Source organism: Nicotiana tabacum, chromosome 13 (assembly GCF_000715075.1).
Source record: "Nicotiana tabacum cultivar K326 chromosome 13, ASM71507v2, whole genome shotgun sequence".
Lineage (NCBI taxonomy): Eukaryota > Viridiplantae > Streptophyta > Magnoliopsida > Solanales > Solanaceae > Nicotiana > Nicotiana tabacum.
Genome location: NC_134092.1, coordinates 66,101,915 through 66,114,244, shown reverse-complemented (window position 1 = coordinate 66,114,244; position 12,330 = coordinate 66,101,915). Strand labels below are relative to the sequence as shown.

Sequence of the window (12,330 nt, the reverse complement as noted above, 5' to 3'; positions counted from 1 at the left end):
CTTAACAAAAATCCACATCAACCAGAAATCTGTTGGTTTCTCACAACCTGCGTGTACACCATCTAGAGAGAAACATGAGAGCGTGACCCTAAGGGGATGGATCCTTATCCAAACGCTACACGGATAAGTGACGTGCCAATAATTACAAACGCACAGACAACTCACGTGCTAAAAATAACAACCTCACGGACAACTCACATGCTAATAATAACTTAGATCCGCATGGACTACTCATGTGTCAGTCCAGTCCATATGACACAAAAGACATATATACAAGAATATATGTACATGAACAATGGATATTAAATTACATACTCATGGACTGATATAAGTGACATGCAAAGGTGTATGCCTGTGCGAAGTGCACTACCATAGCTCAAATAAGGCATTTTCATCACAAAAATAGCAGTTATCATGTTCAATTAGGGAATTAGCCTATATGTAAAATATAACATGCTCCAATTAGCTCACAAAGGGGTACAAACATAAGAAACATAATAGCATGAGGCTCAGCAATAAATTCAAGGCAGATCATAGCCTAAGCACTACCTCGAGCATGAATAACAGCCCGGTACACGCACATGGGCTCGACCCCCTCATATGTGCACCACCCATAACACGTAGCTATCAGTAATAACTCGGGTAACTAGTGCCTCAACAAAGTTTAGGTAAGATACTTACCTCAAACAAGCCAAATCCATACTATAAAAATGCCTTCCCGCGCGGATCGACCTCCGAACAACTTGAATCTTGCCAAAAATAACTCATCACCAAATAATGCCATATGAATCAAACCCAAACAATAAAGGTCAAATGTTTAATCCAATACTCAAAGTCAACAAAAAATTCAACCCGAGACCGCACAACGGAACCCGACAAAACTCACAAATTCTAAAAACTCATTCGAATACGAGTCTAACCATATAACTTTCACCCAAATCAGACTCAGAATCGATGTTCAAATCTCAATTATTCATTTTAGAAACGTTTTGCGAAACCCCCCCAATTTCACATTTAGATTAACCAATCAAATGTTAAAATCAATGATGGAATCATGCATAATAATAAAATTCAAGTCAAAAATACTTATCCCAATCCAGGTGGTAAAAATCGCGAGAATTACTTCGCGATCGCGAAGCACTAAGATGAATACTGCCAAAAAATACACTTTGTGTTCGGGTCACTGACCATGAAAATGCAATGACCAAAGAGACCAAACCTTCGTTAATGCGTCTTGGACCACACAAATGCGAAAACAATACACCAACTCCCACTCTGAACCGTGATCACAACCCCCCCTTTACGAACGATGGGCAAGCCACTCAACATCCGCGAACGTTATCCTCCACTTGCAAACGCGAAGAGGAAACACCACCTAACTCCAACATACCCATCGCGATCATAGTCTTTCTCACGCGATCGGGAAGAAGGCACACAACACCAGAAAATAAGAGAAAACCAGCAATCAAAGATAGGTGAGAAATGGTTCGAAACTACCCCTAAACACAGCCGAGCCCCTCGGGACCCCGTCCGAACATAACAACAAGTCCCAAAATATAATACGGATCTACTCTAGGACACAAATCCCTCAAAATAACATCAAAACCAGATTCCAAACTAACGATGAACACGTCTAAACAACGCAGATTGACCCCAAATTTTGCACACAAGTCATAAATCACCATTCAAACCTATTTAAGGGGCTTAATCCCAAACTGACATCAATAACCACAAAGTTATGTATAGGTCAAATCTATCAACTCTCCGAACCTTCAAACTTCCAACTTTCGATAAATGGCCTCAAAATCATCTAGGAACATCGAAACTCAAACCCGAGCATACATCCAAGTCCAAAATCACCATCCGGACCTGACTGAACCATCAAAACACTGATCCAAGGTCAAATATACAATGTCAAACTTGGTCAACTCTTCCAACTTAAAGCTTATAAATTGAGAATTACTCTTCCGAATCAATCTCGAACTTCCCAAAAATCAAAAACAACCATACACGCAAATCATAATACATCATATGAAGCTAATCAAGACCTCAAACCACCGAACGGATTGCTAATTCTCAAAAAGACCTATCGGGTCATTACATTCTCCTCTAATTAAACATACATTAGTTCTTGAATGTGCCAAAAGTCGTTTCAAAGCCAACATATCACAGAATAAACTCACCATACACATACCCTTAACTGACATGACTAACATGATAACCCACAATACCCTTACTCCATAACTGACATGATCTCGTACTATTATTGTTGCACCCTATTTTTCACAAGTTAAAATAAAATACAACTTATGGTTCCTTTGAAGTTGATAAAAGAAGAGTTTCCACCTAATATTTTAAGGTATACTAGGGTACCTATATATTTGTAAAGAGTTATTGCCCTAATTGTCTACTAAACAGCGAGATCCGGGTAAGAGTTTTAGTTATTTTAAGGGGAAGGTGTTAGGCACTCCTTAAAATCTACATGAGGTAGCTCTTTAAACTTAGGCATAGGTGTGGGGAGAGAAATTTATATCCTAGTTGATTAAAATTGCTAAGTGAGCCTCTTGTGAAAGCCTTGAATAAATGACGAAAAATATTTGGATTCTTGTTTGAAAGATCATTTCTTTGTCTTAAGAAATGAAGGTATAGTTCCTTTAGAAATAGTAATGTTTGTTTTAAAACTTTGTAACATGTCTTGTAAAAATAAGAAAGAGTGCGTCAGTGTATATATCAAAATAGTTGTACCTCATTTGTCTTCGAAAAACTGCTTTGGTAGAATTCCAAATGAGTGTTTGGTTTTGTTCTTGTAAAATGAGATCGTGCTAGGTGTGGCGCCCTTACTTCTCTTTCTTGAAGCGGTCCAGATATTTAGTTGCCTAAGTTACTTGTTTTCAAAACATTCAAAGGGGTGTTCTTGCTTTTAAGTTATTATAATCTTGTAAAGGCCTAAACCAAACAAAACTCATCATGAAAGATATGTAAATGAAAGAGAGATTGTTGCTGAACCATTAGTTTTAAAAGTGTCCACATGCTGAAAACGTTGAGATTGTTAAGCAAGTTATCTTATCGGTCATATATATCTCTTCCTCACTAGTTTGGTTTACCTAAAGGCTGTAATTAATTCACATAAGTAAACTAAGAACTAATATCTAATAACAACATTAGTTCCATAATGATACGCAAAGGATAAGACAAAGACAATAATAATAATTCCTTAGATGAAGAAGAAGGGAGATGGACTCTCATGTTGGGGTGACGAAATAATCAGACCCAGCTAGACTCAAAGCAGCAACAGACAACAACAGGTGACAAGGAAGCAGACCAGTTCCCTGAACTTGGGCCTAAGTTCTCAATGAACTCGGCAGGCCCAATGATTCATGCAAAGAAAAGGGAGAGAATGGATTAGTATATACAAAAAAAAAGTAAAGTAAGATAAAGTTATAATAAATATGGACAAGATCTAAAGAAATATAGTAAAGCTAAATTTCGTTTATGCTAATCCCATGAAGATCAATGAAAGTCGATATTCATAGGCCTAGGGTGAACCATATTTACTTACGAGCAGTACTTGTGCCGGGGAGGGGTTCCTCAACTAAAAAGTCAAGCCCACATCAATCATCCTTAAGTACTGAACCTTACTTCTCTTAAGAGGTTTAGACACAAATGAGATTTTAACTTAACATTTAACTAAACATGTACCCAGGCAATTCACACAATTAACATAAACTAGCAGAAGTGTAGCATATTCAATATAGCGTCTCAAACCATCATAACATACTCCAAAAACTTGATTATGCAGAAACACTGACAACATAAGACAACATATTAGGAATTACAGTTATCACTGGAGGGCAAAGCCATAAGTATCCAAGAACCATTACAAGTTAAAGTTTAGAACTGTGATCATTATTAGACACATGCTATCAGTACTTGTAAGTTCACATGATCCTTTTACTGATTCAAAGGTTCAAGGGTTGATTTTAAATAATTTCATGTAACACAACCTTACAGAATATTCTTAGAGACACATACATATTCAAGGAAGGTCCACTAATCACATATTTTCAACTATACACCCATGTAGTCAGGCCTGCCATGCTACTAACAACTTCATCATACAAGAATGTCACCTTAAGTGGTTTAAGGCATTAACAACTAACAAAGATAAACATATGCACACATTACTAACTTTATCAGAGGTTCAGTGCTTCATTAAAGATCCAGTCAAATTGAATCTTCTCAAGGTAAGTTTATATTATTAAAGCAGGTTGTAGAATATCATTTCAGAACAGTCATTTCCATAACATGAAAATAAGCACCGGGGTTGGGCTTATACTATATTAAGAACCCGTGTTAACACCTTACTTAGAATTCACAAGGGGTCATACCAATTAGTTAGGACAATATGGACAATTTAGCATGAGTAAGAGGTTCAACTTTCAGTCTCATTATGTGATTTCTATCGGCATGATATCTACCAATGCATATTTACAACATTCAATTAAAACTTATAAGTCATCACAATCGACAACAATCAAATTATATCAGTGAAGAACTTGTTAGACATCAAATAATCATGAGACAACAAGAAAGCACCTATGCACAAATAATGCAAAACAAAATTAGCATATGATTGCAACTCAGGTAAACAGGATCACCTATTGGTCTCCAAAGTTTATCATACAATCATGATTTTAAAATGTACCCCTCCCCCCCCCCCTTATTTCATATTAACATAGTAAACACATATAGACTTAACTAAACAAAATGACATAGTGTCATAACATGACCAATAATTGAAGACACTTAATCAAGTCAACATGATAATGTGGGCAAGGCCATCGGTGGATTTCATTTAACTAACTGAACACAAGCAGCATAATACTATAAGCAAGAAGACCATTTGAGCAAGACAACCTATTGATGAAGACTTCACCTTGTTAAACAAGATGGCATTTAAGATATTAGGAACATAATTTCATTAGCTTAATCAGTATGATAACCAAGAGCAAAAGTATAAAGATAAGTGAGCATCAATCAATCAGCAGGGTAGTAGTATAGGCTAAACATGGCTGCCATCAAAAAAATTAATCAACTCAAATCAACATAAGGAAGTAACAGGATTGAGCTCACAATAATATCAATTCAATTCGACAAGACATATGCCTAACGATGATATCAGTACAAGAAATAAAACTCAACGATCACTGTTAGATATTAATGTAAACAACAACATGGGAGATAAATATAACAGCAAATATGAAATATCGGTAAAGAGCAACACAAGTGGCATAACACGACAAGAGCCACATATTTACTGATGAACATCAAGAAGAAAAATGAGCAAGTAATTAACAGTAAAATATCACACAAGCAGATCTAACACATGAACAATTAAAGAAGGGGTTAGTGGTTTATTGACCTTCTTCAGAGCAGAAAACTAGGTAGAGGTGATCACTAGCCGTTTAGGAACCCAATCTCACAATCAACTTGCAGTGGTCGAATTCAAGCAGAAGCAAAAGAAAAGAAAAGAAATTAGAGAGGAAATCCAGAGTATTTAAACATATAATATTTACTTAAGTTCGCTTAGGTAGTTCTTCTTGTTAGGTGAGAGCATTAAAGCCCCTATTTACAGGGGCCATCGGAGCCTTTAGGGTTCATTTGAGTTTGAAAAAACTTAGTGTAAGATGACGATTGAACGCTGATGATAGCAAAGGGGAAAAACAAAGGAAAAATAGAGGGGAAACGGAGTGAGGTTTTACCTTTCTAGATGATGAAGGAAATGGGTCGTTGCAAGCTAATGGACCATCCGTTAAAGCCAATGCCCAGAGGTTACAGCGTTTGACCTCTGGACCAAGAATCATCATAATAATGTCAAGATTCTCATGAATCTACAAATTGCATGTAGTGATTTGAACGAGCACAAAGTGAAATGATTATATTCTCGTTCTTTCATTCTTTGATATAGGGTTTCGGTGGTTGGGATTAAAATTAAGGTGCGAAAAAAGGAAACATCGGCGACATTCGCGGTTGGAAGAGGGACATGATTAATACTGGGGTTGATTTTGTATGAACTTGTACGGATTACTGCAAGGTTCCAGAGATTTATGGGGTCTGAGAAAAAGAGAGAAATGAGAGAGGAAGAGGAAAGAAAGGCCGGTCGATATGTGCTGAGAATTATTAGGGTTTCGGGTGGGATAGGTTAGTTAAAACGAGAGGTGGAAGGGGAGCCGTTGGATCGCTTAGATCAACGACTCTAGATTTTTTTAGATAAAAGGAAAAGAAAAAGGTTATGTGGGATAAAAGTGGAACCATTAGATCATTTGGATCTAAAAAAAGGTAAAACACCGGAGGTTTAATATAATAAGGGAAAATTGAGATTAATTCTGGAACGTTGATGATTTGGATAAATGGTCCAGATGAGTTGTATTTTTTCTGTTAGTGATTGGGAACTTATGGTGTGGCGCATAGTGATTGGCTGAAAGATCGCCAAGTAGGATAGTAGTGGGGTTGGCCGGGCCGGGTCATGGTGTTGGGATAATGTCTTTTAGGCCAATGTTTTGGTAGTAGGCTGGCATTTGATCTAAGGCATGGCCATTTGAGTTAAATTGACCATTTGCAAAAGTAGCCTATTTTAAGTTTTAACCACCTTTTTATAATTAATTTAATTATAATTATTTAATCTCTATAGAATGTAATAAAATATAATTAACAAATGTATTATTAGATACTTGCTGTAAATAATTAATTTTAAGTAATTAAAATTATAATACTTTTCTATTAATTTATGAAAACTAATTATTTGGTTAATTAAAGTAATAGAGGTAATAAAATAATAAATTTAAAGACTAAATTATTAAAATAGTTGTAATACTTGTTTATAAATTATGAAAGCTAGTTCTAATTAATTAAAGCAGTAGAAGTAATATAATTTATAAATATTTTAAAACTAGATTATTATTGATTATAGAATTAATATTATTAACTATTATTATTCTTATTATTACTTATTACATTATTTATATTTGAAAAAATAGATATTATTAATTTTAAATTTGTCATCAACAGCTACCCCTCTATGACAGGAGACGATAAAAGAGTTTGCGAGCAAAGAAAATGACTTTGAAATGCTTGCGTTTTAATGTCCTATTAGTAGTTCTAGATGTTATTTTTGTGTTATGATCACACGTGTGAGTTCGTATAAGACTTGTGTCGATATTTGGCATGGAGCCCCGAGGGCTCGAATGAAATTTGGATGCGTTTCGAAATGGTTTAGACTGAAAAAGAATTTTCTGGTGTGCAAGTGCTCTGATGTCACAATTGCGAGCACCAGCTTCGCAATTGCAAAGTTGGCAGGGGTGGTCAGATGTGGCAAATGCGATTTTCCCCATCGCACTTGCAAAGTCAGTGCATGCCTGGGTTGGGTCGCATTTGCGACCATTTTGGTCTCATTTTTCATATCTTAGAACCCTAGACTCGGTAGAAGGCGATTTGGAGAGGGAATTTTCATCTGCAAATATTGGGAAAATGATTCCAATCAATTTCAAACTATATTTCATGATTACCTCTTAGGTTTAACATCAAATTTATGAGAATCAAAGAGGAAATTTGGGGATTTTTGTCAATGTTTTGAATAAATGAAGATTTGAGTTTTGAGACACGATTTGGACTTGGATTTGAAAACATAATAGATATATGGACTCGTGATATTATGGGTAGTCAGAATCTACACTTAGACTCGGGTTTTGAACGGTGGGGCCAGGGGTTAGCTTTTGTTGATATTTTGGAAAATGTGTAATAGTCATAGCTTTATCTATTATAATTGCTTTCTCTTGCATTGCTTGATGTTATTAAGTCATTTTTGGTTAGATTTTAGTCATTTGGAGGAGAATTTTAGGGTAAAAGCTTTTTTTGAGGGTTGATTTGGCCTAGTTGAGGTATGTATATTGCCTAACTTTGTGTGGGGTAACTACCCCTTAGGATTTGGGTTAATTGATCTATTTGTATTATGTGGAAGACTAGTACACGAGGTGACGAGTGTGTACACAGGCTATATATGGTATTTGACCGGTTTAGACTATTTAGACTCTTTTCATGCCTTTAATTGAATTGTCATAACATGTTATATCTTTCATTATTTATCTACTCTTACATGATCTATTTGACGTTGTTAGCACTTGTTCTATCCCTTACTTTGTTATATTTTCTCTCATATACTTTAGTTGATGTTATTACCTCCCTTATTGTCTTGTTACCTCTTTATTGTTGGATTACTCTTACTTGAAGTTGTTATTTCGTGGGAATTATCTTCTTGTTGGGTTATTAACGTTGATGTTGCGAAAGCTATTATAACATTGAGGTTGAATTTGTAGATTTTTGAGATATCTTTCCTTGTTGCGCATTTCTCACTCATTTTGTCATTATTGAGATTCATGTATATATTGTGGTTGAGCCATGAGCCATTTGTTATGAAAACATTGGTATTGTTGATTTTAGCAAGTTGTGGCATATGGGCACTTGCAGTACGAGTTGTTATTGTGTTGTGATACCGATATGCATATTGTGGTATAATGATAGGGGTTAATATGCATGAGGTGTGATAAGGTGGGCTTGATACGCGTGTTGCTAGTAAGGGAATTACTTAAAGCCACGTGGTGAGATAATGGGGGCTAAAACGTGTGTAACTATTTCGAAAACATATTTTAAAAATAAAAATAAATGCAAGGCTCACGCAGTGATATAAGGAAAGATTGTGATTAAAATTGTGAATTGTGAATATGAGGCGTGATACCTCGATTGTGATTCTTGTTGTATATTTCATGATTTAAGAGGCTTGTTGGTTGAACTGTTCTTGTTGTTTACTTGACTTTCTTACCTGTATTAGTCTGTATTTTGATTACTTGTTGCTCTCATTGTGTGTTCACATCTCGTTGTCTTTCTCACCTTAAATTCTATTGTTAGCCTACGTTATTATACTGCTTTGTTATCATTCATTATCCTTATTCTTCGTTATTGGTCATTGTTATGCTCTATTCGATTTATCTTATCCTAGTAGATGTCTTGACCTGGCCTCGTTATTGTTCTACGGAGGTTAAGCTTGATACTTATTAGGTACAGTTGTGGTGTACTTATACTATACTTCTACAAATTATTGTGCAGATCCAGATATATCTGCCCATCCGGGATGCTAGTGATTGATTAGCTACTTTTAGAGACTTCAAGGTATACCTTCTCGACGTTGGCAGGCTTCGAATCACCTTCTGCTTTGGATATTCTACTATTTATTTCATGTTCCAAGACAATGTTGTATTTCAAGATTATTAGTACATTCTTGTAGAGCTTATGACTCGGTTCCACCAAGTTTTGGGGAGTTTTTGACAGCTGTACGATTTGGGTTTTGTTATGATAGTTTAATAGTTTTAATTTGATGTTTATGTTATTATTTCTGCTATTTCTCAATGCATCTTATGCTTACCCAGTCAGTCTTAGAGACTAGGTGCCACCCCGATATCCTAAAGTGAGAATTTGGGGTCGTGACATATATCCATATATCATAATACAAATATGTTAGGGTACAATGTAATCATGCAGGAATAACAATGCCTGGATGACGCAGGCTTTTATTGGGGATCTCTGGGCAGTGGGATGTTTGAATCTGAAGCCTCCGAGCTCTGGAGCATTATTTGGGATGCCGGGGACAGGACGTTTGAATTTTAAAATCTCCGAGGTTTGGAGTATTATTTGTGATACTAGATATGGGTGTTTGAATTTGACATTGAATGTTAGCCACGCTGTGTATCGTTCCGAAGTTGTCGGAACATTTGAATCTCCACGCGATGAGAGTATTCGAATTTTAATTTGAGTTTCCTCTTGATGGGAATATTAGACTTTGAATTTGAATTTCAATGTGATAGGAGTATTTGACTTTGAATTTGAATCTCCACACGATTGGAGCGTTCGACTTTTAATTTGAATCTCCGCGTGATGGGAGTGTTTGAATTTTAACCAACCAAGAATTTAAAAATGCTTGTAAGCTGCACAAATAAAATGTCAAAACATTCAAGATAAAAATAGGAAAACAAATGAGGATGCCAAAGAGATACTCTTGACTGAAGGACTAATTCGCGGTCGTCGGTCGGCGAAACGTATGACGAAATTGAATGGCCATCTGTCGATTGGCAAAGTTGGCAACGAGGTTTGCAATGATCTATTTGGAATCTCTGACTTGGCGGAGTGACGGTGTAATATGTACAAAGGTGCTCTAATTGGAAGAGTGGGCGGTGTGATCTTGTACAATATGCTCTTATTGGTAAAGCACATGATTTGATATGTACACGACACTCAGATTGGTAGAGCAGACAGTTTGATATGTATAAGGCTCTCTGGTTGGCAGAGTAGATAGTTTGATATGTACAAGGAGCTCTAGTTTGTAGAGTAGACGGTTTGATACGTACAGGGAGCTCCCATAGTGTCGGAGTCCTGGCACTGGGATACCTAGAAGAAATTCAAAGTTAGTCCTTAGCTATATGAAAATGAATTGAACAATAAAGGAGGATTAGAGGCTCATGAAATTGTATTGGGTCTGGCATTGATTTGGGTGTTATCTGTCGCCTTTTGATTCCTGTCAATCCTGCGCTCAAAGAAAAATTCTTAGTAGGGGAGGAGCGTTGATTCGTGTTGATCATAAACCTGGCCTTGCCCCTAATCTGGTGAATTATGCCATGAGGTTTGGCAGGTGGAAAAAGTAGTATTTTACAAGTTGATTTCTTAAAAATTATTTATGTTTATGTTAAACGTCGTTGTTCTAGATTATGACATATTTTGGCATTTCCCTTGATGCGAGTATCATTTCTAGCTAGCTCTGCCTTGTTGATGATGCTTTTTTGGATATGCCCCTAACAACGTAACTTCCTTGTTGATGCGATCATTTCCTAATCTAAGTTATGAATTACAAGGATTTGCTAGGGTGATGACCGAACCTTTTCAGGTTGCCTACATATTGAAAGAAATCAGGTCTATGAATAGTTTGAGGGTATGAGTAAATGAAATAATGAAATGACCGAGCCTGACTCAGGCAACCTACATATCCAAACTGAATCAGGTTAAAATGTAGTTCGATTACAATAGATGAAAAATGGTAGAATTTTAAAATGATATGGCTGAGTCTGACTCAGACTGCCTACGTATCCAAATGGAATCAGGTCAAAACGTAGTTCAATTACAGTGGATCCGATGTGGGTTGCCTATATTTTCCTACCAAACTATATCAAGTCATGGCGTAGTTTAGAATATAAAAAAATGATATTTAGATTTTCTATTATAAGGGTGGGATCGGACCCTATGTGGATTTCCTACGTATCCCACCATGAAAAGTCAGGTCGTGCGTAGTTCTTGATACACAAAACCTAACTCTCTTGTCTTCAAATATAGTTTCTCTTGATTGCATATGATTTAATGGGCTTTGTGCTTACCCTGCCATCCATTTCTGCTAATATTAGTGCTCATCCTAATAATACCACGTGGACCACATAAAGACCCTACCAAACTGGCGCGAACTTCCCCTTGCTTCTTCTAGATGGGGAAATATATTCTTAAAAACCAGTTGCCCCGACGTGAACTGTCAAGGTTTCACTTTCCTGTTGAATGTGTTGGCCATTATATTTTTAGACAACTGACCATGACAAACTACATCCATCCTCTTTTTATCAATGAGCATGAGTTGTTCTTTCCTGACACGTATACATTCTGCGTCATCCAACTTGGATTCTTGGATAATTCTTAAAGAAGTTATCTCGACCTCTACCGGTATGACAACTTTAGTGCCATATACCAGCATGTATGGTGTTGCCCCGATAGACGTCCATATGGTGGTGCAGTAACCAAGTAGGGCAAATGAGAGTTTCTCATTCCATTGCATGTGATTGTCCACTATCTTTCGCAAGATCCTCTTGATGATTTTGTTAGCTATTTCAATTTCTCCATTCATCTGTGGCATGTATGCTATAGAATTACGATGGACGATTTTTAACTTCTCATAAATTTCTCTCATAAGATCGCTGTTGAGATTGAATGCATTATCAGTTACAATGGACTCCGAAATGCAGAACCGACTGACTATATTGTTATAGAAAAAATCTGCCACCACCTTCTATGTAATAGCCTTGTACATGGAAGCTTTGACCTATTTGGTGAAATAAGCGATGACTACCAAGATGAAATGATGTCCGTTTGATCTGGCCAATTCTATAGGTCCAATTACATCCATGCCCCAAGTGGCAAACGTCCAAGGAGAACCAATTATGTTTAACTCATTTGGCGGAACCCGTATGT

General features: G+C 36.4%; 1 protein-coding gene and 1 long non-coding RNA gene across 2 annotated transcripts; both read right to left on the bottom strand.

Annotated features, from left to right (window-relative positions):
- Positions 1-2,979: 2,979 nt before the first annotated feature.
- LOC142167846 (uncharacterized) lies at positions 2,980-6,300 on the bottom strand. Its single transcript, XR_012698025.1, has 2 exons — positions 5,763-6,300; positions 2,980-5,489 (listed from the first exon to the last, which is right to left on the bottom strand). It is a non-coding gene; the product is annotated as an uncharacterized LOC142167846 (long non-coding RNA).
- Positions 6,301-11,620: 5,320 nt separating this feature from the next.
- On the bottom strand, positions 11,621-11,995 carry LOC142168148 (uncharacterized). The gene has a single exon (XM_075228812.1). The coding sequence runs from the start codon at positions 11,993-11,995 to the stop codon at positions 11,621-11,623; it is 375 nt and encodes a 124-aa protein (XP_075084913.1).
- Positions 11,996-12,330: the final 335 nt, after the last annotated feature.

Excerpts from the sequence above, each read along its gene's own strand:
- LOC142168148 (XM_075228812.1), bottom strand. The coding sequence starts at position 11,995 with ATGCCACAGATGAATGGAGAAATTGAAATAGCTAACAAAATCATCAAG.